The sequence below is a fragment of the Pholis gunnellus genome (assembly GCF_910591455.1).
Source record: "Pholis gunnellus genome assembly, chromosome: 6".
In the NCBI taxonomy this organism is placed as follows: Eukaryota; Metazoa; Chordata; class Actinopteri; order Perciformes; family Pholidae; genus Pholis; species Pholis gunnellus.
In genome coordinates, this window is record NC_136532.1 from 16,404,967 (window position 1) to 16,429,291 (window position 24,325).

Below are 24,325 nucleotides of genomic sequence, written 5' to 3' on the forward strand. Positions count from 1 at the left end.
ATGGTTCTTGGAAACACACGGATACTCATTTACCTAGACACACACAAACGTGCGCACACACACACAATATGAGATGCTTCCCCACACAAGCACTCAAAAGCATAACTGATGATGCTTTTTCAAGAGCATAGCTTCTGTTCCAGCAGTTGGCAGAATGTCGTGCTTACGGAGTCACTGTGTGCATATTATATCCATTCATAGCTTGTAATTGCCTTCAGAGTGACACCGAGAGCTGAGTCATAAATCAAAACACGGAGAGAATCCTTTTTAAAAAGGTGTCATGGCTGCTGCATTCATAAACAGGTAGTTATGACAACATCAGCGTGTGTTTCACAGGCAGACACACACACACACACACACACACACACACACACACACACACAAAGTCAAATGGTAAAGCTAAAGTGTTTACTGAGGCTTGTATCCAGATATGAAGCAAGAATTACAACCTTTACCTCATTGATATGCACACAGCCAACAGAAAGTCATAACAGAGAGTCATTTGGCCGTCATCTTTCTCCCCTTTTGTCTGGTACTGTAAGAGAGGCTTTTTAAGGGTGCATTTGCAGCCAGGGCCACACCTTACTGTAATGACAGTATGCTCCTGGACAGAAATACATATATGCAATGTACCAAATAGTTACTCAGCCTAACATCTCATGTGAATAAAAACGTATGCCATGCACTCTCCCTCCTGTATTTCAGTAAAGTGTCCATCTTTCTGATGTCCATTGGTTCCTACTGAAGATGTACTTTTAAAAACAAGTCACAAATATATACGGCCTATATAAAAATTGGGCTCTATAATTATCTATAATTAACATTTTGGCTATGTAGTTCATAGAAAATGTTTCTTACATTTTTTTTCAGCAGTGGATTTGAGGGTCGTATTTATGGCAGTAGGATGGTGGAATAATCTCAAAATAAACTACGGTGCGTGTTTTGATTGTAATGAAGGAACATGTCGCCCGGTGCAACGTTGTGGCTCACTGATAGTTTTGGATTTTTCATTAGATTTGTTGACAAGAAAAATATAGAATAAAATCCTTATCCTTTAGGTGATGATGTGGTAATTTATTAATCCGTCGAATAATTCTCCTCTTGCTTGTTGTCACCAAGGTGGTCAGATGTCAGGGCAGCCCCTCTGTGCTTGTGCTATTTGAAAATCAGAAGCACTTTGCTCTAAGGTTCCTCAACAGGACAGATGCTAATGAACACAGCCTCCAAATCCTCCAGTTTAAGGACAATGTTTTTAATGGCAAATGATCCAGCCTGGATCAATAGCTGCCACGCTGTGAAACAAACCATCTCTTCTATGGTTTATCTGGAGGGATCTTTCAGTGAAAAAAACCTTTTTAGTTGGCATATGTGGAAAACAATCCGATAATTAACGGCTAATGGAGTAAAGTATTACTCATGTGACTACATACATTATCAAACACAGCTTCCAATACATAAAACTGTGAGGATCTGATGTGCCACAGCTCGTTCAATGATACAGATGGACAATGCTATTACTGTGAATTGCTGCGGGGATGATCGGAAGTGGCAGAGAGGTAGAGACAGTAAGAAGAAGGTGGTGTGATTGCACCAGTTTTCACTTGTGTGAGATCCTTTTATTGAGGGGAAGTACAGTATGAATCACACGAGAGCACAACAGTTGCTTGACTCTGGAATAATGAGAGGAAACCTTGATCTATGCAAGGAGGAGTGGGAGTGTGTGTGTGTGTGTCAGGGAGAGAGGGTTGAATTGTATATGACACTAAGAATTGGAGCATTATACATGTACTGCAGGAAGAAAAAAAAGCTTTGATGAATTCACAACACACTGTGTCCTTGAAGACATATGCCTTGATATCGTTCTCTGAGGTTCATTATTTGTCTTCCTCTAGCTTGATTTATTTATTTGCTTATTTTATATGGATGTCTTCCGATGGATCCCTTTGCTCTGTCGCAGAAAATAAACATAAAGGTGCTTTTGGGAGGACTGTAATCATCACAGTGTGCCGAAATGTCTGTGGTGAGAACACTGCAATCACAGCTAGATACAATCAGCTCTGTCGTTGCAAAATGGCAGCAACATTGAGTTTATACACAGAAGGGAATAATGTGGTGCTTGCAGAACTGCTATAAGAGATTAAAGTGTAATTACAAATTGATTACAAGTGTAATTACAACGTTACAACCCAGAACAAGAAGGTGGAAAACCAGCTGAGTACAATGATTTCATGAATATGTTGTTACTTCAAGGAGTTGAGGAAAACTTTCTAAAAGCTTTAGCGTTGCTCAACTACAATTAAATAGGTGAGTGAGGTAATCAACAAGCTGTACCCTGGGATAAGTGTGCTACTGTACGTGGTCGACAAACAACGATTGGCAAAAACGTGGCGCTCTTCCTCCTTGAAGGAAAGAAAGCAACACTCGCCTACTTTTCACTTATCAGGGGACTTAAGCTGAGTAACACTGATTATCCTCCCTGTTTGCTGGCGTAACATTGATTATCGTCCCCCGGTGCCAGGAGCCCCTCTGAGAGGATCATCATTGCTCTTAATCCTTTGACCTAGCTACCTCTCCTCAACACACCTTGGATTAGGTCCTTCGCTGGTTGCCTGGCACCGTGGGAAATAGGGTAAACAATTAAGAGATTAAATGGCTTGGGCTAAATGTTGTTCTTCCCCTACAGAGAGAACCCATTCTGGTCCATGATGCTGAGGTCTGGGCTAGCACCCAAAACCTTTTCTTGTTCTGGCTCCAGTGAGAGGCTTATACACTCAGTGTTGCTCAGATGGGCTATCCATTCTTTATTCTCTTAGCAATATTTTTTTTCTTCTGCATTTGCACACAAATATCCAGAGGAGCACTGTATTCAATCAAAGAAAAAACTGATTCCTCACTGAACAAAGACCTTCAGAGCTACTGATCTCATTGTACAGTTCAGTACATTTTGGATTATAAAACAAGGCCACATTTCTTCCACAGGCGCAGTTATCAGAACACTTTGAAAAAGAGAGGATGACAAAGCAAGACTGCAGGATGACTCAGTCTATTTTGGCAGTCGCTGCCATACAGATCTGAAGAATCTTAAATCCTCTGCAGTGGTCATCTTAGGTAAAATTGTTGCCAGGTTTGTTTTGAGGCTCATTAGGCTGGCCCACAGTGATTACTCATGGACAATCAGATCACTGCATTTGGCTGATACAACAGATAATAATTCATAACAGAAAGAGCACATTTAGTAACAATCTTGGCTTGAATGCACTACTTAGGAATCCACTCAGCTTTAGGAAAAGGCTTACACAGGGGCAGACACAGACAATGGCATTAGTGTTGGATGCTCATTAAGATAACGGGCTATCTGTGCGTGTGATCAGCCCGTCTGACAATAAGATATGCTGAGGCTGCATGCGTCAAGCCTCACAGTCCAGAGGTAAGTACTTGACACCAGCAGTCAGTCACAAAGACAGACAGACAGACAGATGGCCTGCCTGCCGCATGGGTAAAAAACTGACAGGTAAAGTCACCTCAACACGCTTATTGACTGACTGAGTGTGAGGATTATTTCACAGACAGCTGTTGGGGGACTAAATATGTGGATGTGGTGAAGCATACAGACAGTGACACCCAGACACATGAACACGGCGTCTACACGCACACATACAAACATATTCAGCTACTAAATTTCTTACCTCGTAACGGCGACTTCATGGCGGCTTCTACCATGCCCACCAGTAGCTGTAGGCTCTTGGGGTCTTGGGCCAGCCCGGAGGCGAAGGCGGCCAGTGCGTCGGCATGGCGGCCAAGGTACTGAAGGGCAACACCCTGTCGGAAGTATGCCTGTAGAAGGAGAGAGGTAAGAATCATCAGGGATCCAGTCTCGTGACACAGCATGAGGCTTTCTACAAACACATTACCAGACACACTCATTTCACGCCATTTGCAATTTTTCCACATGAGCAGTTTTCTGAACATGGCACCTCTCTCCTCTGTATTCCCATAATAAAGTGATCACTGGGGTATTTGTACTTGTTAATTGGATTATAAGTTTTACATAAATGCACATGTTACACTGGCTGGCTGCCTTCTCAGGAGCAACTATTGTTTTTCCTCGTCAATATTTTGTATTGTGTTGGCTCTGGGAGTGAAGTGCACACAAGTAGGAGAGTGGCATTTCTCTTGGGCTGTGTTAGAAAAAAAAAAAGAGTCGAAGAGTAAAAGAAAAAGGAGAGAGCTACTTACTCAAGTCGGTCTGTAGCTCAATGAAAGAACACCCATAAATACTTCAGATTGTGCATTCCCTTTGTCGGGGCTCAGTTGTAAAATAATAACACAACTGGCCGGAGTCTGTTTTTGCCATATTTTCACATCAGATGTGTCATGTGTTGGATATGAGAATCGCTCTTCAAGCAGACAGAAATTAACTGCATTTGTCATCCAGTCTGTTATTCACAGAGCTGGGAAAGTCACATTGTTGTGAAGTATAATAATTCAGCCCCACTGAGATATAAACTGCATGCGACTGCTGACATACTGTATCTTTCCGTGAGAGACTAAAATGTTTTGCAACATTCTTCAGATTGAAAAACTAAAACAGACGCCGTCTCTGGGATCCAAAGCTCCATCAATAAGTGTGAGTTTTTTTTCCCTTCACATTGTCTGTTTGGACTAACCAGAGAAAAGAGATGTGTTATCCAAGCAAGTTTGTGACTCAGAATGTTTGTGTTTGAGGCCTGATCAGAAAATAATCCTCGTGAGTTGTTAAACCTGACTCTGGTCCAGTCTAAGAACAGCAGCAAAGAGAGACGGAACTAGATCCAGCTCATCATTCACGATCCAAACCACTAAATCCCCCCGAAGAGAAAGCCAACTGTCTCAGAACAGACATCAGAAACGCATCATTATAGCAGCAAAGCATGGGGGAAATAAGGGACAAGCATTGTGTGAGGCTAAGAAACAAGAATGTCTAAAATGTAAACTGTCTTCTCTGGTGTTTTTATGTGTTTTTCCAAGCTGCCGTCTGGTCACCTCCTCACTGAGCAGTCACTCCACTCACAGCCTCCAAAAGTGACACCAGGGCTAATTTTCCATTAGCATCTAAGAGGCCTTTTCATTAGCCTTCCCAAGCTTCTCTGTTAGCACCGCTAGGCAGCAAAAAAAAAGGCGGGGAGGATTAGAGAAAATGAGACATGACATCGAATTTATAGAGACCAGTAATTAATTTTGCTTCCGTCCAAAGCCCCCCCCCACTGACTACCAATCTCTCTCCAGACCTGCTGCCCCCCTCAACATCTCTCCCTCCCTTTGCTTGCATCACAACTTCATTGAAAATGACGAGGACAGAGATTAGATTCAAAGCATTAACCTTTGTTCTAACACTGTTATTATAAGAGGGGAGCGCAGGCCAGGGTACCCGCTCAATATTAATTGCATCTAGTGGCGGTGGAGTTTGGGCAGAACGTATTGGCGATAGTAGGGAGGCCCACAAACGCTTCGCCCGGGGGAACAAAAGACATTTAAAAGCACTTCTTCCTTTGATTAGATTCAGCCTACTATATGACTGCTCACCCAGAGATCTTTCTTTCTTTCTCTGAAGCGGCATGCCCGGCCTGAGACGACCAGGGAAAGAGAGCGAGAAAAAAGATGAATAAAATAAGGCTCGCTCTGAAGAACAATTGCCAAATTCTTTAATCCTTTTACTTTACCCAATGCTGTCCTACATGAGGCTGAAAGACTAGACTGTGCAGCATGCATTAAAGTAATGCAAACACAAGCACAAATTCTACAATGCCGGATGGCACATTGATTCCGTCATTATTCTGCCTTCAAAAAACATCATAGCTACACAAACACGTACACAATATAACCTCAGCCTTTGCATAATCCAAGAAGTACATTCAACCAGTGATGCTCATAAAACGGAGGGCTCACTTGAATTTGCATTACAGTAACTGAAAACTTGCGTAAGGGAAACCCAAATCGTGCATAAGAGGACAAAGCTAGAGATATAACACCAAGAGGTTGGCTATGCTATTGGCATAAAGCATTATGGGAGACAACATTTTCTTAATTCACGCTTGACAGGATATTTTCTAAAACACAGCAGCATCTGCTTAGAGCTGCTGCTACAGTGATTAGCACAGACAGAGGGAGATAGAGAGAGTAAAGGGGGAGAGAGAGAAAGAGAGAGCATTACAGGAAAAGAGAGAGAGCTCCAAAGATTAACTTTGCCCTGTCGACATACAGCATTACACACACACACACACACACACACACACACAACAGAATGGTACAAGTCAGTGCTTAATCACAGCCAAAAACCATCTCCCTAAACAGGGTGCATATTAGAGAATGACTCCTCCGAAGGCAAAGTTTACAGAACACAGGGCCTCCTGAAATGTGACGCATCTGTTAGGCATCTTGTACAACATGACATCCCCAAACCAATACTTCTAATAATGTGTTTGCCTAAAATTCAATCCAGGGTAAATTATTGACCCGTCCTGCATCTTCGCCTCTAATGGAGCAATGTGCTGATACCACAGAACAGTGAATCGAGTAGGGAAGGTGTGTCGTTTTTACCCATGGGTAAACTTTGGCAGTGCATGTGTGTGTGTGTGTGTGTGTGTGTGTGTGTGTGTGTGTGTGTGTGTGTGTGTGTGTGTGTGTGTGTGTGTGTGTGTGTACATGCGTGTTTGTGTGTGCGAGCAAAAGAGAGGGAAAGAAAGAGAGAGGCTCGAAAACATTCGAATAAGAGAGAGGATAAAAGCTTTTCTTGTTTCTCGTACATTTTAATATTTCATGAATGCTTGTTTGATGTAGTTTTAAATATTCATGTTTTTATGCTTTGGAGAAAGAGGGAAATGATGCAAAAAAAAAAAGAAAAGTGATTCACTTTGGTACACTGTGCTACACACTGCGGGGATCCAACATTCTCCGCACACATATGCCCACCCAAGCTCTTGCACACCAGTCACATTCGCTCCCTTTCTCTCTAACAAGACACTTACAATGAAACAATTTTCTTTCAGAGACAGCTCTGTTGTTCAGAATAAGGCTCACAGTCAGAGCAGCTGGACAGGAAGTTGACGAGATTAAGATTAGGACTTTGGCGCAAGACCGGCTGTTACAGGCTCCTTTACTATTAGCAGATTAATACCTCGACATATGTCCATGGCTCCTTCTTAGGCTCCTCGTCAGAACCCTCTAACCACAGAGGTGTCATCTGGCCCTGGGAGGATGTCTATGTTTGAGCTCGAGTCTATCCTTGTTCAAAATCTAGGCCCAACAGGCTTAAATGAATAATTCATTGAAAATAGATTTCGTCTAGCTGTGCTAAATGGTTATGAACAACATGAGTATGGTTTGGTTTAGTATAATGTGCCCACTTCTGCCTGGTACAATCAATTGTACAACGTTTCTTATGGAACATCTTAAAAGTAGGATGAATGCTGACAAAAAGCACGCCGTCTCTCACAGATGTGGAAAACCTTGCTTGGTCAATAGGTCGCTGCATATGCTTCCTACATCTAGATTGATTTCCCAGGTTGCACTATGAAAGGTATGCATTGCTTCGAAGACTTACTAAAGACTGCCAAATCTATTTGTTTATCCTATCCTGAATCTGTCATTTTCAGCAAGAAATCAAATTGCTACGGTAATTTGTAAATCCTTTGTATCAAGGGCATTTCAGCTAGAAAACCAACCCATGGAGTCAGGTTATTTATAGACAGTTAAAGTTGTTTCCTGCCACACTTTCAGAGTTGTAAAATCTCAACCACAATGATGTCTCTCTAAATAAACGGTATAACTCCTCCCCAACAAGGCAGGTTCCCTTTCATTGAACCGACTGCTCCAGCTGTGCTCCAATGGCCCAAGGACTTGTGCCGCTTGCTGTGCCCTGATCGGTGATCAGCAATAATAGAGATGCTCTCAAATGTGGAAATCAATAGAAGCCGCGTAAGCTCCGTTTAGAGCGTGCCACACCCTTCACTGCTGTAGTGTGTTGAGGATACGCCTGCTGCAGATGGTTTCTGAACACCCACAGGGCAGTTGGTGCCAATGCGACCACTCTCAACAGAACCCCCGCTGCCGGCATAATGGAACCCAAATAAGACCATCAAATAGGGACAGCAGGCTGCAAATACACTGCACACACACACACAAATACAAACTGAAGAAAAATACATCAATAACTCCTCAAGAAAACCACCCATCTGTCTCCAACAAACATGTATTACTTGAAATCAGCTTTCCACACAGGCAAGGACACTGGGGTCAGATTAACACTAATGGTGTGACAGGGACAAAGGGATTGCTGCCTTTCTCCCTCTGTTTCTTGGCTGTTTAACTATAGGTGTCGTTGCCTGGTTTCCCAATGTGACCTAGAAATGTCATGTGTCGACCAGGGTTTCAGACATGTGCCTCCGCCATCCCTCGCAAATCTCTGCCGCTACATTTTCAAGGTGACATAGTCGATTCGCAGGGCACACAAAATGTCAACTGCTTCATTTAATATCCAGGGATAACTGTCGGACATGACAAATTAGCTGTAGAACGGCAAAAAAAAAAAGAGAAGTGAAATGGAATGATTGCTGTTTTGGGCCGTCTGCCCTTCAACTTGAGAAGCTGAAATCCACAGTACAGCACAATAGAGCCTTACTTAATTAAATCTATTTTGAAGCCATAGTCAGTGAGTTTCTACCCATCTTCCTGCTCCTCACTGCAGGTACAGATCTCTTTCCCACAGGACCTAAAAGGTCTGAGGTTGGTCCTCAAAGAGGCAGCAGTGGGGGCATTACACCCATTGCCTTGGGCCAAACATAAACCTCTGGCCTTGAGGTCACTGAGATAGAATCATGACACAGCTGCCTGTCTATTACCATCTCCCTAATCGAATAAGACCAAACCCTAAACCAGCAAACACCCTTGACTTACATCGATCACCTACAGCGTTCATCTGTGTGTATGCATTGTGTGTGTTAGTGTACAAAAACACAGTGAGACTCATTTTTCCTCACATGGAGTGAAAGATTCCTGCATTAATACAGCAAATCAATGAAAAATGCTGCATTTTTAGGATTTTGTTTTGTCCTATATGCTGACTGGAGGGCTTTTTGTGGAACAACCCTGTTCGAGTCCACAGTGATTTTATGATAACATAAGCCCCACCAAAGGTGCATGTTATGCACTCACGCAAGTCAAATTAAAGCACCCTATTATCCGCATGTAGGTAGACAGAGTAAAATATTTATGATCCATTGATGTATACCTCCCTAAGGGCGTTGTAGACTCTAGTGATTGCTGTTCCTATCAGTCCTTAATTAGCCCATTAGATTAGATGGCTTTAATGAGAGCAAATTAAAATGATCTTTCTTTGTGGAGCCAGCAATTAAAGGGTAAATGTTTCATTATTCAGTGAGTGGCGACAATAAGATCCAGGTAAAATCCAGAATGCCTGGTAGAGGCTTCAGCATGAGAGACATTGTAGTACTCTCTCACGGCTACGAGGAATCGATTAGCAGGCTCACATCAAACTGGCAGCCAGCACCGGACTTCAGATTGGAAAAGGTCATAGTCAGGTATGTGGAATCAATGCTGAGCACTCTGTATTCACTGTGTCTTGTATTATCTGGCTGGGGGATGGTTTAACGTTTTCTAAAAACAATTACCAAAAGACAAAGAGAAGTTTCAATAAAGAAGGTCAGGGCTTGTGATCGGGGAGGGCGACATGTGGTGCACAGCCATTGTGACAGTCAAAGTGAAACCGGGTATATATTTTTCATTCATGACACACAGATGAAACAACACAATAGTAGCAAGCTGTGGGGTCGTGCAGGGAAATGCTGTCACAGTACACGGTTTGCCGGAAGGAATTCAATTTTCTTTCTGCTACGTGCATGTCCACCATAACTGAGGGTTTTCAACAAGGAAACAGCCCCAATAGAAAGTGATAAACCTGCAGATAAAATGGCAATAGGCCTGTACCTCATTCCAAGCAATGTTAGAAAAACCATGTCACACTCTTCCACTATGATTTATAGCCCGATTTGTCACATGGATGCAGCTAGCATACTTACATTCTTATTAGCATCTTGAGAGTCTTGAGATGCGAGGCTGAGAGGGTCAGGGTGCTAAACACATTTCCGTGCCCCTCTCGACTAGATCGTAGGCTCTGCTCTGCCTGAGCATTGCACACGAACCCCACAGCCACAGGGGCTGCCTCTCAATTAAAGTAGGCATTAATTACTTAAAGGAGCTTTAATCAATCAAGGCCAGATGGTGAGCCTGAAAAAGAGAGCAAACTCTAGGCTGCAAAAGTTATTTCCACCCCGACTAGTCCCGAGGTGGCCATAAAAGCATTTATTACAAAATACCTACAAGGCTTACATTTTATAGTTGTGTGGTAGTAGAGTATATGTCACAAGCAAAAAGGCTCATCAAGCAAGGAGCTGCGATCTCTGCGGAAAATTGTGTTGACTGTCAGAACTGAACTCCTTACCAAACCTTAAAACAGCTCATGATGATAGAACTAAAACTCACTTTTGGTAATACAAATTGTAGGTCCTGATTATGCAAAGCCAATGCCAATTGAGTAAGCAGGCCTGACCATATGTGTCCCTGATGTGTTTAGCCCCACAGTACCCGACAGAAGAGGCTACTTGGCCCCGGTGCTGTACTCTCCTGGCCTGAGGCACCACATCCTCCATCTTCATTTGTACTCCCTTAATTGGCTTTGACAGTGAACTCAAGCATGGCTGAAAAACCTTTTCTTAGTAAACACTGGCCGAGAGACACATGTTCTCAACATGGGATACCAGGCGTCTCCATTAGCCATTAGGATGGGTAGTCATGTCCAACTGACCCTCTCTCAATGCTCTTCAGAGCATGCCATATCAAACGTTGCTGCCATCTTAGCTGATGTATTGGATTTCTAGTGGGAGGAAATAGCTGCTGATAACAAATGCAACATCCCAATTCACAAACCATTTAGTCCGTGCAAAATGAAAGCTGTTAAAACTGGCATTTTCTGAGGTGTGAAAAAAAAAAAAAAACGGCTGCCTTAGTGGGAAGTTGCTTTATCAAACAAGAGTCAGCAGCACAGGCTGCTTGACAGTGTGGCTCCAGAGTTGCCCTGCAATACTTCAAAAGACTCAGTCAGCCTTTATGGAGAGAGCTCTAATGAAAAGCATGGCATGAGACCCACTGCTTTTGATTCTGCTGGTAAGGAGTCATCCATGATTGAGAGAAAAGGCAAGTTGAATCACAGCTAAGGCTTTGAGAGACAAAGGGCTGAAGAGAGAAGAGAGCAGGGCGAAGGAAGACAGTGATGATGTAACCCAAAAGGGTAAGACGTAAAACTGGGAGGAGGTGGAAAGTCAGAGGAAGAGGACAAGAGAGAGAGAAATAAAGGTTAGCACATGAAAGACACAGAGATGCCTCTTGTTATTCCTTCCCAGTGTACTATAGTATACATATCTGCTGCCATCCAGGCCATCAGAGCTCTTTATTGTGCATGACCTGTTTCTGCTTCCCATCTCCCAGTGCAGCAGCAGCATCAGTACACTGGGCTGTTGTGGCTGCAGCGCCACTGCTTTGCCATGCTTGTGCACACAGAGATCTCCCTAGCGATTACCAGATAAATGCACTTTAATTCACAACACATGCGGAAGGGGTTTATATATAGACTCGCTAATTCCCCGTCCACACACTGCAATATGAACTCTATGCTGCACCAATTTAAGTGTGTGATGAGTCCCACACGGACAGTCTCCTCTACTTATCATATATGACATATATATATATATATATATATATATATATAAAAAATATCAGAAGCTGAAGAAAGTAAGATTATGTGTGGACCAGTGCTGATTTTTCATTATTAATGAGAGGTTTTCTGTGCTTCTTTTCTATTGAGAATTATCAGTCAATCCCAGATTTAGTTGAGTTTATCAGTACTACCATTTTCATGGGAAATGTCACACCCACAGAGGGAAAAAACGCAAGCACGGTACTGGGCATTTTAACAAGCGCAATGGTGCTAATGCACATATTAGCAACAAGTACTATTTTAGACTGAAATTCTGGCAGTCAACTCCCATAAAAGGGCTAATTGGCAGAGTTCTATTGAAAAAAGGTGTCTGCCTTTGATAACACTGATTGGTCCTGTAACACAACTGCACAGTCTATATGTTAGCTCATTAAACAGCAAGTTCCCTCAGCGTTCTTTGGCCATCACCATGCATCATTAATCGTGTCCGCCTGCAAATCCTGTAGCTGTATTTCCCTGGCTTTGATATCTACCTCTACGCATGCTGCGTGACTCAATGGCCTGTCCAGTAATAATATGAAGTGAACAGGTTTCCGTACCACCTGTGGACACTTTATGAGTTAAAAAAAATAAATATGTTTATTGAAACTCCTCTGGCAACTGGTCGGCAACACAGAAGGAATCCACCGCCAGAAAACACACACACGCACAAACTCCCAAACATGCATGCACACACAAACACACAGCAAGCCAAATAAAAACACTTGCTCAGAGCTATGACTCACACTGGGGGTGCCAACAATCAATGGGGCTCACCGCACCCAGCTGGCTGTAGTAGCAGAATGTATTAATTTTCTCATTTAGAAACAAATATATACTACAAATAGATTAATGGTGTTTGATCAGTTTAGCAGAGCGATGCCAATTAGTATGTGTGGATGGCAAGAGGCATGATGCTTTATTTTTCTATGCGCTGCTCTAAAAGCATGTGGCAGCTACTAAAAACCATAGAGTTGAAATAGGATGACTTGACTACCCATCTCACAGCTATATTGAAAAGCACTATAACTCCCAAGGAAGGGGTTGCATTACAAGGGAAAAAAGGTGGAGATACAGAGGAGGAAGGGGGGTAAGAGAGCAGGAGGACAGTGGAGCCATGGGAGCCAGGAGAGCAGGATCATGGGTGTAGAAAATTGAGGCTATGGTTAGCTTAGGACAGGGAGCAGTGAAAGTGGCCCTCATTTCATACTACACAGAGTCTGGCAATCACTGGTGACAGCTCCTCGCACCAAGACGGGAGAAAGATTGATCCGGACAAGCAGGACTCTGTTTGCTTTGTTAAAAGTAATTAATCACTGTGGCCACGGAGGAATAGTGCCTTCAGTGCCACGCAGCTCTGCCGAGTGTGTTTGCACGTCGTGTAGCCATATGTGAATATAAGTACATACGAGTGTCCCGGTCCACATTTCTGCACACATGTCCGAAACAGCTGAAAAGCAAGGAAAGGATGGAGTGGAGTGGTAAGGGGAACTTTGGGGAAAAGGGGGAAGGCAGATGGAGGAAAGAGGGAGGGAAGGAACGTGCGCACACTGCACCCATTTATTCACATGCATGGACTCAAAGAGGACCAGGAGCGCAATCCATCATAAGAGTCCTATCCACACCCACTGAGCAGAGAACTACAGTCAAGGGGAACTGTGGATAAAGGAGGTAGAAATGGGGGGGAAATAAGGAAGAATTCTCCTTCCTTCACCTTCACTTTGCTCCGAGTGAAATTAAGGAGTTACATCTTCTGCTGCAGGTAACTTACTTCTCCTTAATATGAAATGAACAGCATTCCCTCCGTTTCATCATGGCCAGTCTCAACACCCTCTCGAAATCACTTATTTTCACAGTATTTCAGCGACATCCTTAAAACCATTTCCCATCCATCCCATTTTAATTGCTCATACAAAATCTAAAAGTAGTCTTGTTTTTATCACATCCCATATAGACACCCCACTCCCACTTGCAGAGATTCTAGAGAGCCTGTGTATATTCACTGTTAATGCCGCCTGTATCCTCTTGTTGCCTTTCTCCTGCTGGACAGTTATCTAGCTGTCAGACCAAATGGGCCATAATTATGGCCAGTTTAGTTGTGTAAATTGTTGTGCTTGTTGCAAATATATGGGCTAAGAAAAGAAGAAAAAGCCCAAACTGAAAACACACAGTGCATACTGTAAATCCCATTAGATCACACACATACACTATCCTGAGGCTCTCAGTGCTGGTAACCACACTCTCTCCTCCCCACCCCCCACACTGCAGTGATAACAGAAGCAGGAGCCCAGAGCCACAGAGACAAGACCCTGATCAATAAGAGTACACACACACGTACACACACAGGGGAGTCCAGTGATCCCGCAGTAGCTGGGGGTCTTAGGGGAATGGGCGTCACCGAGCGATGGGAAAATTGGATGTGAAATCGTGAGAGCAGTAGAGAAGAAAAGACAGAGGGGTGGGGCATGAGAATACTATGGGTTCTCTCTAGCGTCATATTTCTATCCCTAAGCTAGAGAGTTAGAAGGGCAGCAGCTGCAGCAGAGAAATGGCCACGCGTTGAGAAAGCACTCATTGAAGTGTTGGCTGTGCAGCCGCAGGCCTAGACACTAATAGAAACAGAAGCCAGGGACCCCTCTATGTCAGTGCCTCAGCTGAGCAGAATATTAAATTCACCTCTTGTGCTAATGATTACCCCGAGCAAGGTGCAGGTCTGCAACACCACTTTGCAAATGAACATCATCAAACCTGCAGATTCAAATTAGCACATTGTCCGGACCTGCCGGTCTACACTCACAGCTCTGTGGTGCAATACCTCGAGGACACGTTTTGGCTAATAAGAGGAATGATTCTCTGGCTCAAGCTAAATACTGAGGGCTTCCCACACTGCACTTCTCATCTCTCTTAATGCAACAGTTTGCCTGAGTGCAGACCAGTATGGTAGGTGGTTTTAGGAATAGATGTGGCGTGATAAATGGTGAAAAGGCACCGATCCCCCCCCCCCCCCCCCCCCCCGATAAAGCAAAGGTGTATGAATTACCTATCAGGCTTTCCAGGGAGTGCTGACCCCAGTGATGTAGCCAACCCCACTGCAATCATTTACTGAGCCACTAGCCCCTGTTGGAGATCCTGCCATAACTCTCTCTCTCTCTCTCTCTCTCACACACACACACACACACACACACACACACACACACACACACACACACACACACACACACACACACACACACACCATTTAAAGTGGACTCACTCTCATAACTTATCATTAGATGGCACTGTGTATGAGTGATGTTCTATTAGTTAACTACAATACAGATATTGAAGCATATTATATCATGCTTACTGAGGTAATTATAAAAGATGAGCAAAAGGGTCCCACGCTATCATGTCAGTTACATTTAATACTGTGTTTACCTGCAGTTTGTAAGCCCATGTTAGTCTGTATATGCCAGCTCACAACAAGAGCATGCAGTTCTATTTTTTGTTCTTATATTCTCTTTTCTGCAAAATATGTTACTGCTCTCTGTGCTAGCACATATTTAACACATTTTCCTAACTATTTCCAAACACTGTCCTCCCTGCATCATTTATCATGTTGTGGCATTAAGATAACATCCTGCACTAAGCCATCTTCTAGTGCTACTCTATGAATAAACCTCCTAATATCAGCCAGTGATGGCTCATTATGCTGGCCTATCATGCCGGGCCTCTTTTAAAGTGGTTTCTCTCTTGGGTAAAAGAAGTCCATGTGCTACTATGCTTTTTCAGTGCTGCTGGATTAAGCATCCTGTTTTAAACATTTCTCTGCTGCTTTTTCCCCCAGAGCCTGTGGAGATGAAGAGAGCTTTGGAGTGTTCAGAGAGAATTTCATTCAACCTGTAGTGCTTCATGTCCCCCCCCCCCCATGGGGGTTTCTTTTCCTCTGTCAGGGGTCTGAAAGCTAAACAACCCCGAGGAGAGGGGCCAGGGAGCCACTCACCTACTGTACAAACATGGTAAGCACAGACACGGTGGAGCGGCAGGCTGTTTACAAGCGTAACCGAGCAGATCGATCACTTGTAAAGAGGGCCTCGGAAGAGGTCATTCAGTATGAAGAAGATACGTTCATCCACAGTAATAATTACACTATGGCAGATACATTGATCATGAGATCTTAGAGATGAAAATTGATGTAATCTGAGGACCACAAGTTAACTGTGACAAACAGCTGCTTAAATTAACATTACTTTGAGCTTTTAATGTTGTTTTTGTTATACCTCAAGGCCGGGTAAAAGAAGAGTCATATCGCTGACCACTGCCTTCAAACAAAAAGTCTAAAACTCACCCTAAATGGTAAAAAAAATATTTTTTTCATTAATCTGCTTAAATCCTCTCCATCAAATACAAAAACACAGACATAAACAAACAAAATGTGACACCACAAAGGTCTACGTAACCTGTGTGAATGTGTCTGCGCGTGTTTTGCTCCCCTTATATCACTGAGTCGTCTTATTAATTCTGTTGCCTGTGGAGACCAGAGTAATTACTCACTCCCTTCACAACACCTTTCGGACTTTGGGCCAGATTCGATGTGCTGCTTCAAATGTCACACACCTTAGCTGGCAATTAAACACTACTCTCCCCCAGTGCCAGTTTTAATGGGCTTCCTCTACGCTAAAATAAAAACTGAAAGCTATTCTCATATCACGTTACAATAAAGAGTATTATGCTTTTATGGGGGGGTAATTCAAATATATAATTTGCAGACATTCTCAAGTTATTAAGCTCAATTAGAGCAACGTGATGTCTTTGTATTGCATCAATGATTATGAAAACCTTCACATGGAGATACGAGCAGCCCATTATATTTGGTATTTGTAAGTTAGAACATTTTGTCTTGCTAAAAGAATGGATTAGGTTTTGTTTTAAGTGCCTTACGCCTTTAGTCTCATCGAATTAATGTTGTCCAGTAATGCCTGTAAATTCCACAAAATGACTATGTTCAATCTTTTCCAAATTTTGATTGAGATTAAAGCTATTTCAAAATATGATAAACGACTTCATAAAGATTTCATTGAGGAAGAACATTTTGGAGCTTATAAGATTTCAATGGGTTGTTATATCAGTTAGGACGGTGCTGAAAAATGTGCTTCCCTACTTTGCATATTCTCTTTGTCACGAGTGCAGAAACATTGGGTGGTAATTGGCTAAAACAAAACACAAGGTCAGAGAGCAGTCACACCTAATGCGTACACCAGCCAGGTCAAAGCTTGACACCACTCCCCTGTCAAAGCTCATTCAGTGAGACCGACTCACATGCACTGTTCTCCATCAATTCTGTTCACCCCAGTGTCATTCTGCAATGCGTAAAGTTCAATAAATAGACCGGTATCTTTGCATGTGCGTCACAATGGCAGCTGCCTTACCCCCTTCCTCTTCCTGGGCACGGCTACAACGGGTGCTCAGTGTTTATGTCACCTCTTAATTGCGTTTTTCCCCCATGGTAGAGGTATGTCTTTGTGCAGACGCCCAAAGGAAGAAAAAGAAGGTCAGGCTGCCAATTTGGAGCTGGCAGGTCGAGAGTAGCGGCAGCACTTAGTTTCGCTTGAGAAGAGAATGGAGGGCTGCTGCTCATCTATGGAAACCAGGACAAACAAAAGAGATAAGTGAAGGGGAAAGGAAGACAAATCCCCCTCCTCTCTTTGCAGTCTTCAGGCTCTGGGAGAGTGACACCAGGCTTAAAGAGAAGTCCCGTGTTCCACAACTACCGATGATTGAACAGGGACAGTACGGAACAGGAGGGAAAGATTTTGAGAAGGACATTTTAATGTCCCATTCCACAGAGAATATGCAAAGTAAACACACAAGAACATCTCCAATATCAATTTACACAAAGTGTCATATTTAGGCCTGACTGTGATGCTCCAAATACAAGCACATCCACTGAATTTCTCCTTATAAAGCCAACAAACTGTCAAAGCTTTGACCTCTCCGTCCATTTAAATTGAAGAATTTAATGCTGATATTGACAGACAAAAGGAGTATCAAATGGTATTTTACATTTCCAAAGGCACTTAAAGATAAAGCGTTTAGTTGAAGTAAACCAAGAAGGCACCTCGTGATAAAATGTCGTGTCGCCCTGAGGCATTTTGATCTGCCCCTGGTGATGAATGGATTTCAGTGTTCTGGTCCCCTTCAATACGGTGATGCTCTGTAACCCAAATAGATTGTATGGAAATGGAAATATATAAATTCCCCACAGATCATAAAGTCAGTGGTTTTAAATGAACTAAATAAGGAATAAAGTATGTGAACTCAGGACACTGTCCCTCATTGTTAACGGGGAGGAAAGCACTACAGTCGTAAAAGACTGGCAGTGCTTACTGTGCCTAAATAACAAATGGCCTTTCAGCAAAGTTAAAAAATGTGTGCCCCAGTTACTACTATGCCTTCTCTGACTTGAACAGATACGGTTTGACAAAGAGCCAGTGAACCCTGGACTTTTCGTCTTTTTCCATTTCTGAATAATTTCCATTAAACCATCTCAATGTGACAGTCGGAGAGGTGAGGGAGAAGGGAGGAAAGAGAGGGAGGGAGAGGGTGAGAGAGAATGAAAGGATAAGGGGCAAAGGTAGTTAAGAGGCCGTCGGTTTAGGGCTGCACACACACAAAAGAGAGGATAAGATTAGGGCCAACAGAATATCTTTCACCACGGCATTCTGTTTGAGTCCTGCCGAAAGTAGTGACTAAAAAGAAACTATGAAAAAGAAAGAAAATAATTAGCTTGTGACGACAAATCAGTTCCAGTAAAACTACATTTTTCAACATGAACAGAAAAAAAAAGGCACCTATCTCTTTGACCAGGCCTCTCTGGCAGGGGTGACTCGCACACTGAAGGACCAAGGCTATTTCAAAAAAGCAGGCAGTATAATCTCTATAGATGCCCTTATTTGCATTCCAGTGTGTCTGGGTCAAACTGTCTGTCTGTCTCCCTGCTCTCGCTGTCTGTTGGTCACAATCTAGAGTGTCACTGCACCAAGTCAAGAGGACATGGCAGCTCTGGTCAGAGGTTCATCATGGGTCAACAACTGGGTCCCACCCAAGGGGACGCCAGCTATTGTTGATGGAAAGGGATCTCTTTTTTTACAGGCAGTCAGCCATGAAGGTCTTATTAATGCAAATATATCTGCATTACACAGGGTGGAGGTGGTGGACTAATTGCCAGCTGATACGATTAAAACATCATTTCTCTTCTCTCAGGGAATAAAAGAGGTCCATCATGTTGAGTAGAGAATGAGAATGAAGGATGGAAGAGTGAGGAGGCAGGTGACAGGGTGAGGAAGTTAGGTCACCCATCAAAAACACACCCATCACTCCAGTGGTGACCCATCTGACCTGGATAATTCACCCCCACAACCACCACCACCACCGCCGCCGCACACACGGGCATAGTTACACAACAGCAGTTGCTGCCACACAGTTTCTGCAGCTGTCTTTGTCTTTCAGTCATAAACCAACATTCAGTGAATCAAGACAAACAAAAGTGAGAGGATTCTGTCACCCTGGTATATTACAGAGGTATATTTATCGCAGCCTCCACACAGAACTCACTGGGAAAGGCTCAATCCAAGTGCTTCATAACGACTGGTATCTTTTAGCAGCAGATGTGAATTTGGCTACTTCAGTCTCGTTATCCTCAAAACGGCACCGTCCAAAAGCTCTCGTCCGCCCATGACCCAAGCCACTCTCATGACCCAGCACAGCAAAGGACACGGCCATTACTGTGAATCAACCTAAACACTTGGCTCTTAACTGGGCTGGAAACTGGAGGAGCCTTTGAACATCATGCTGCATGCTGAAAGAGAGCCTCAGAGCTGGCCCCGGGGGACCCTGAGCCTTGGCCTCACTCTCTCATGTTTTTCAATACACATCCATTGACACAAATGAAAAGAAAAGAAAATTTGAGGGAAGAAAACAAAGATTGCCACGGGAAAAGACTTGGTAGTAAAAAGGGGCAAGAGATTTCAATGCCCCAAAGGACCAAAGGAAGACATCTGAGGTAATTCCTCCATGAAAGTTATTAAAATAAAATTAATAAATGTATTTTCCTGCCGAGCTCTCTTAAGGTCTCCCTCCTCCCATGCAGCATTTATTTCCTTTTGGGAGTGAATCCCTTTCAGAAGTGCTCGTTTTGATGATACCGACTCTTCTTGGTCTCTGAGGAGCAATTACAGCTGCCCTGTCAAATACCACAACGCTCCAAAGGACCAGTTCACTGCCTGAGGGGCCATCTCATACCCCTTGAAGCCCCAATTTCAACCCCTGTGAAAGTTAGTGCACACCAACCCTGGAACTCTAATGAACACAGCCCAAGACAAGACCAGGACAATAATGAAAATAGCTTCCTAGTCAACAGTGGGATCCACCTCTATATCTCAACCTATCAACCCCCAACATAACCCCCAAAAACCCTACAGGCACGGCTTTCAAAGACAACCATCCATTTTTTTTAACTCCCTGGTGAGCAAATTCTTATTAGTAGAGGGAATCCAATTCTGTTTCCAAAGCGGACCTTGAGGTCCCCAGGAGCCCACCCACATCTGAGGAGGAGTTTGGCGTCGGTGATGACTCTATTCAATCAGCTCCACGACCAGGAGGTGAGAGCGATCAGGCTGGACGGGGGGGGGGATCTAAACGCTCTTCATCATCACCTCTGCGTGTGTCTTTTGTAAGTGTGATCATCTGGCCGGCCCTCAGCCTTAATTAATCGCCTCCTGAGGTCAGAGTGGCACAACAACAAAGGGTCCACACTCAGCCCACCTCACAGCACCCTGAAGGAGGTGAGAGGTGACAAATGTAAAGCACAGTCCCCATGCTAATGACAGTGTAACGCAGGTGGCAGGCTCCCAGACCTGAACCCTTGGCCAATTAGATACACCCACGGAAGGGATGGCAATGTAACCCTCATCGCATCATGCATATCACATCTCCTGTCTGCTGCATGCTGTTAGGTGTAATTGACATGTGGGCCATCACCTGCCAAGTTTAGTTTGTGTGACAGGCTGCCTCCACGTAGCTGTTATAGCATTCTCCTTTTGCAGCACTGCAGTGTTGGAGCTAATTATCAGGGCTGAAGAAAAACCAGGCTGGTTAATGTACATGTCGGTATGAGAAAGAGGCTCCGAGCTCTCTTCAGAATTGCTTTGAATCTTGCTTCAGTGATCAAAGGCATGCAGAAAGAGCAGAACAGAGTCGGCCCCAGTTAAATGAAGGTTAGATTATTTCTTACGTTGAGAGTGCTAAAACATTTATACCTCCGTCATCTACAATAATTACTTTTTGTCTGGTTTCAGCAGCTTTTAAAGGCTCCACCCCTAATTTGGGGCCCTTACATCCATGTGTCAAGGCTCATTTAGAAAAGAATAAAGCAACACAGAGATCTACAGATAAGATAAATTAGCACTTCATGTGCTATGAGCACAATAGAAGAATGCATGTGTTATTCCCCCATTTTCTTTTTTTTAATATATTAATAAACAATCCTGATCAATGTTTTATAGCAGGCCAAACACATTGTTAATGGCGACCTAATGCATTTTTAATTGCAGGAGTTGCAATTAACTCATCATGTCACTTTACTTTAATGTTTATGGCCTTGGCAAAGCAGCTCTACACAGCAACATGAAGCTAGTTGACGCACACAAATGCGGTAGACCCTCCTCCCAACCATGATGGAGAACCCAGGTGTCTGTATTCTGTTTCTGTTTTCGGGGATTATCTGGGAGAATATACAGGCCAAGAGTAGATTTATAAAGTGTGCATGTGGGGGGTGAGTAAATGTAGCCCCTGTGCTGTGCGTTTCAATCAGATTGAGCGGGTGCAAGCGCAGCACATTATTCTCCTCCTGCTCTGCATAGCGCTGTGCTAGGCTATGTCCTCCTGCTGTATTAGTGTGATGTATGACCCAAACGCTGTGCTGCGCCACACCACAGCGCACACACTCCTACCACAGTGTTCCAAACACCCTCTGCGGCGTTTTCATTCCACCTGTCAAACAGTTATTCATCTCTCCCTCACTCCTCTCTCTGTCCCTCCCTCCCCTCACACTAGCTTTATCTTTTCACCCACCCCTACATCTCTCTGCCTTATTGTATCCATCACTTTACTTTGTCTTCATGAGCCGTCCAACAGCTTTGTTTCCCTCAAAAAGAACACAACATTGCACATAGCCTCCTGTGAAAACTGTACATGCATCAATATACAATATTCCAGCTGCATCGATGCCAGCTAAGACTTTTGATGCAGCGTATGAATAACCATTCGAAGTGAAGTGAATAGCAGAGATGTGCAATTCAAAAAAAGATCAAAGCACCAAAAAGGTGTTTGTCACATATGTGTCCACTGCACAGGGCTGCTCTGACAGCGAGTGACGACTCTTTCCATCAGTGGCACTGGAGAATGTGACAACCAGTCAAAGAAATAGGAGAGAAAGTCCCTCTTAAGTTCTACAAAGTAACTGTATCTGAATAACACAATGTGTCAGTTCAATGCCGCCGTGCTTATGAGAACTGAGCTTGCTAAGAGGAGGAGGGAATGAGGTGCAAAGGTTAGAAATGTAATCTGAGAAAGACAATTACCGTCACTTATGCCGTCTTTTGTGAAGCAGGCCTGTTTTTATCATTGACGCTAATTTATCTCAATGGTATTTACAGAGGACCAAGAGGACGGTGCTGCGGGAGGGAGAAACAGTGAAAAGGCTGTCAAACCAATTCCCACCAACCCCCGCTTCCTTCATTATCTTTGGCTGTTGGCTCCAGAAATACCTAATTAGGTGGCTGGTTGTGTGCTATTGCTTTGTCTGCCTCCTTTGTTCCTCATATGTATTTATGCTTTATTGTTAAAACACAGAAAGATGAGGGGTGATGGCTGCTTTTACACTAAAGATGTAAAAAAGACTGAGTCTGATATCTATTTAAGTTCCGTGTGAAAAAGACATACAGCCCATGTGAAAGATTTATGTTTCACACGATGAAGTCTAATACAATATGGGTTTAATTACCTCATTACTTGGATAGTCGTATCACTGGTTCAAATACACTTTCCATATTAAAAAATACAGAGAATATTTCCCTCCAAACTCTGCAGTCAGGTCTCGCACTGAGCAGTTTGAATCTGGTGTGTTTGAGCCGATGCAGGTGCTTCAGGCATCCGGCAAGAACGGGCCAGGACCTCTCCCCCTGAACTCAGCGAAACTCTGAGGCTCAGCCAAAGCTAGAGCACCAGCGCAGCCTTGTGCAGGACACCCGGGCCACCCCCTCCACATTCTTAATCACACTGTGGAACTGATTCAATTCATTTGGCCTGGGAGCAGATATGGAGCCATTACGTCCTTATTAACAGAGTGCGGAGGTGGAGCCACACCTGAATGGGCAAAGCGCTCAGCTGATTCCACTGCAGGAGGAACGCTGTGGAGGAGGAAGGGAGTGAGGACTGCAATTTAAAGTCGTGGGGGCTAAATTTGATTAATCCATAAACTGATTTACTACATTTGATAATGTGCTGGTAACACATCCACACAGGGACTGCTATGATTATATCAGTTATGGTTCATGGCCATCTAAGATAAGGTTAAGCTTGGGGCTCAGAAGAGGGAAGGGCGTAATTGAGTTAGAATTAGTGCAATGCCATGCTATGATTCCTACCAAGGTATATAAAGTGTGACATGTAGCTCGAGGACACTTGGCATTTGGTAGTTAGGCCATGGAAGGACAGTTATCATTTAATTAGCAAAACCCTGACTGCAGTATGCTCCTAATAGTTTTCCTTTAGAACCTTTTTTTAAAGCTTTACACTAAACAGTAATAATACTTGATTTTGTAACTTTTAGATCCTTTGACTTTTTTTCTGGCATATTTTTCAGAATTGTATTATTTGACTTTCCAAAAAGTTAAAGTCACATATAAGATGACAACTGATGGAAATGGCATACCAAGCTCCTTGGTATCCTCTTTTTGGGGAACAAAATCTTAATCTGTGCTACAAAAAGTGCCAGTGTTACATATGCGCACACACACACCCAAACTGAGCTGCTCCCTCCATAGAAAGGAACACATGGGTTGTATACATTGAGTGGCAGAAAAAGTGTGAGCAGCAGATGGATGGAGCACAAAGTGCCAGCTGATGGCTACACAAGGGAAACGTACACATATCCCTAGCCCTCAAGAAGAGGAGGAGCAGGAAGCCACTCCTCGGCTTGGTGGCCAAAGACGGATTGCCAGGGTGGTATTTCTGGAATGTTTAACCAAAGCCTTGGGAAGCTTGAGGGATGCTGAAAGTATACACCCCCGTGCACAGGCTGTGCAAGTCTGCGAACTGTTACTCACAGCTCAGAAGAATGCAATTTATGCATCCGTTTACAAACACAAGCACTTTGTTCTAAACCCCAGGAGGGTCACGTTCCTCCACCAAGTCAGATTCAATTCCCCATCAAGGTAAATACTGTGTAAAGCTGCTCCCGCACACTGGCAGAGAATGATG

General features: G+C 43.6%; 1 protein-coding gene across 1 annotated transcript in view; it reads right to left on the minus strand.

Moving 5' to 3' along the window:
- Positions 1-24,325, minus strand: part of LOC306698014 (tetratricopeptide repeat protein 28-like) — a gene marked incomplete at its 5' end in the record, with an annotated part of 155,944 nt that overhangs the window by 58,778 nt on the left and 72,841 nt on the right. The window contains one exon of the mRNA XM_079162153.1: positions 3,687-3,834. Coding sequence (XP_079018279.1) covers positions 3,687-3,834 — 148 coding nt within the window. The remainder of the gene's footprint in view (positions 1-3,686; positions 3,835-24,325) is intronic.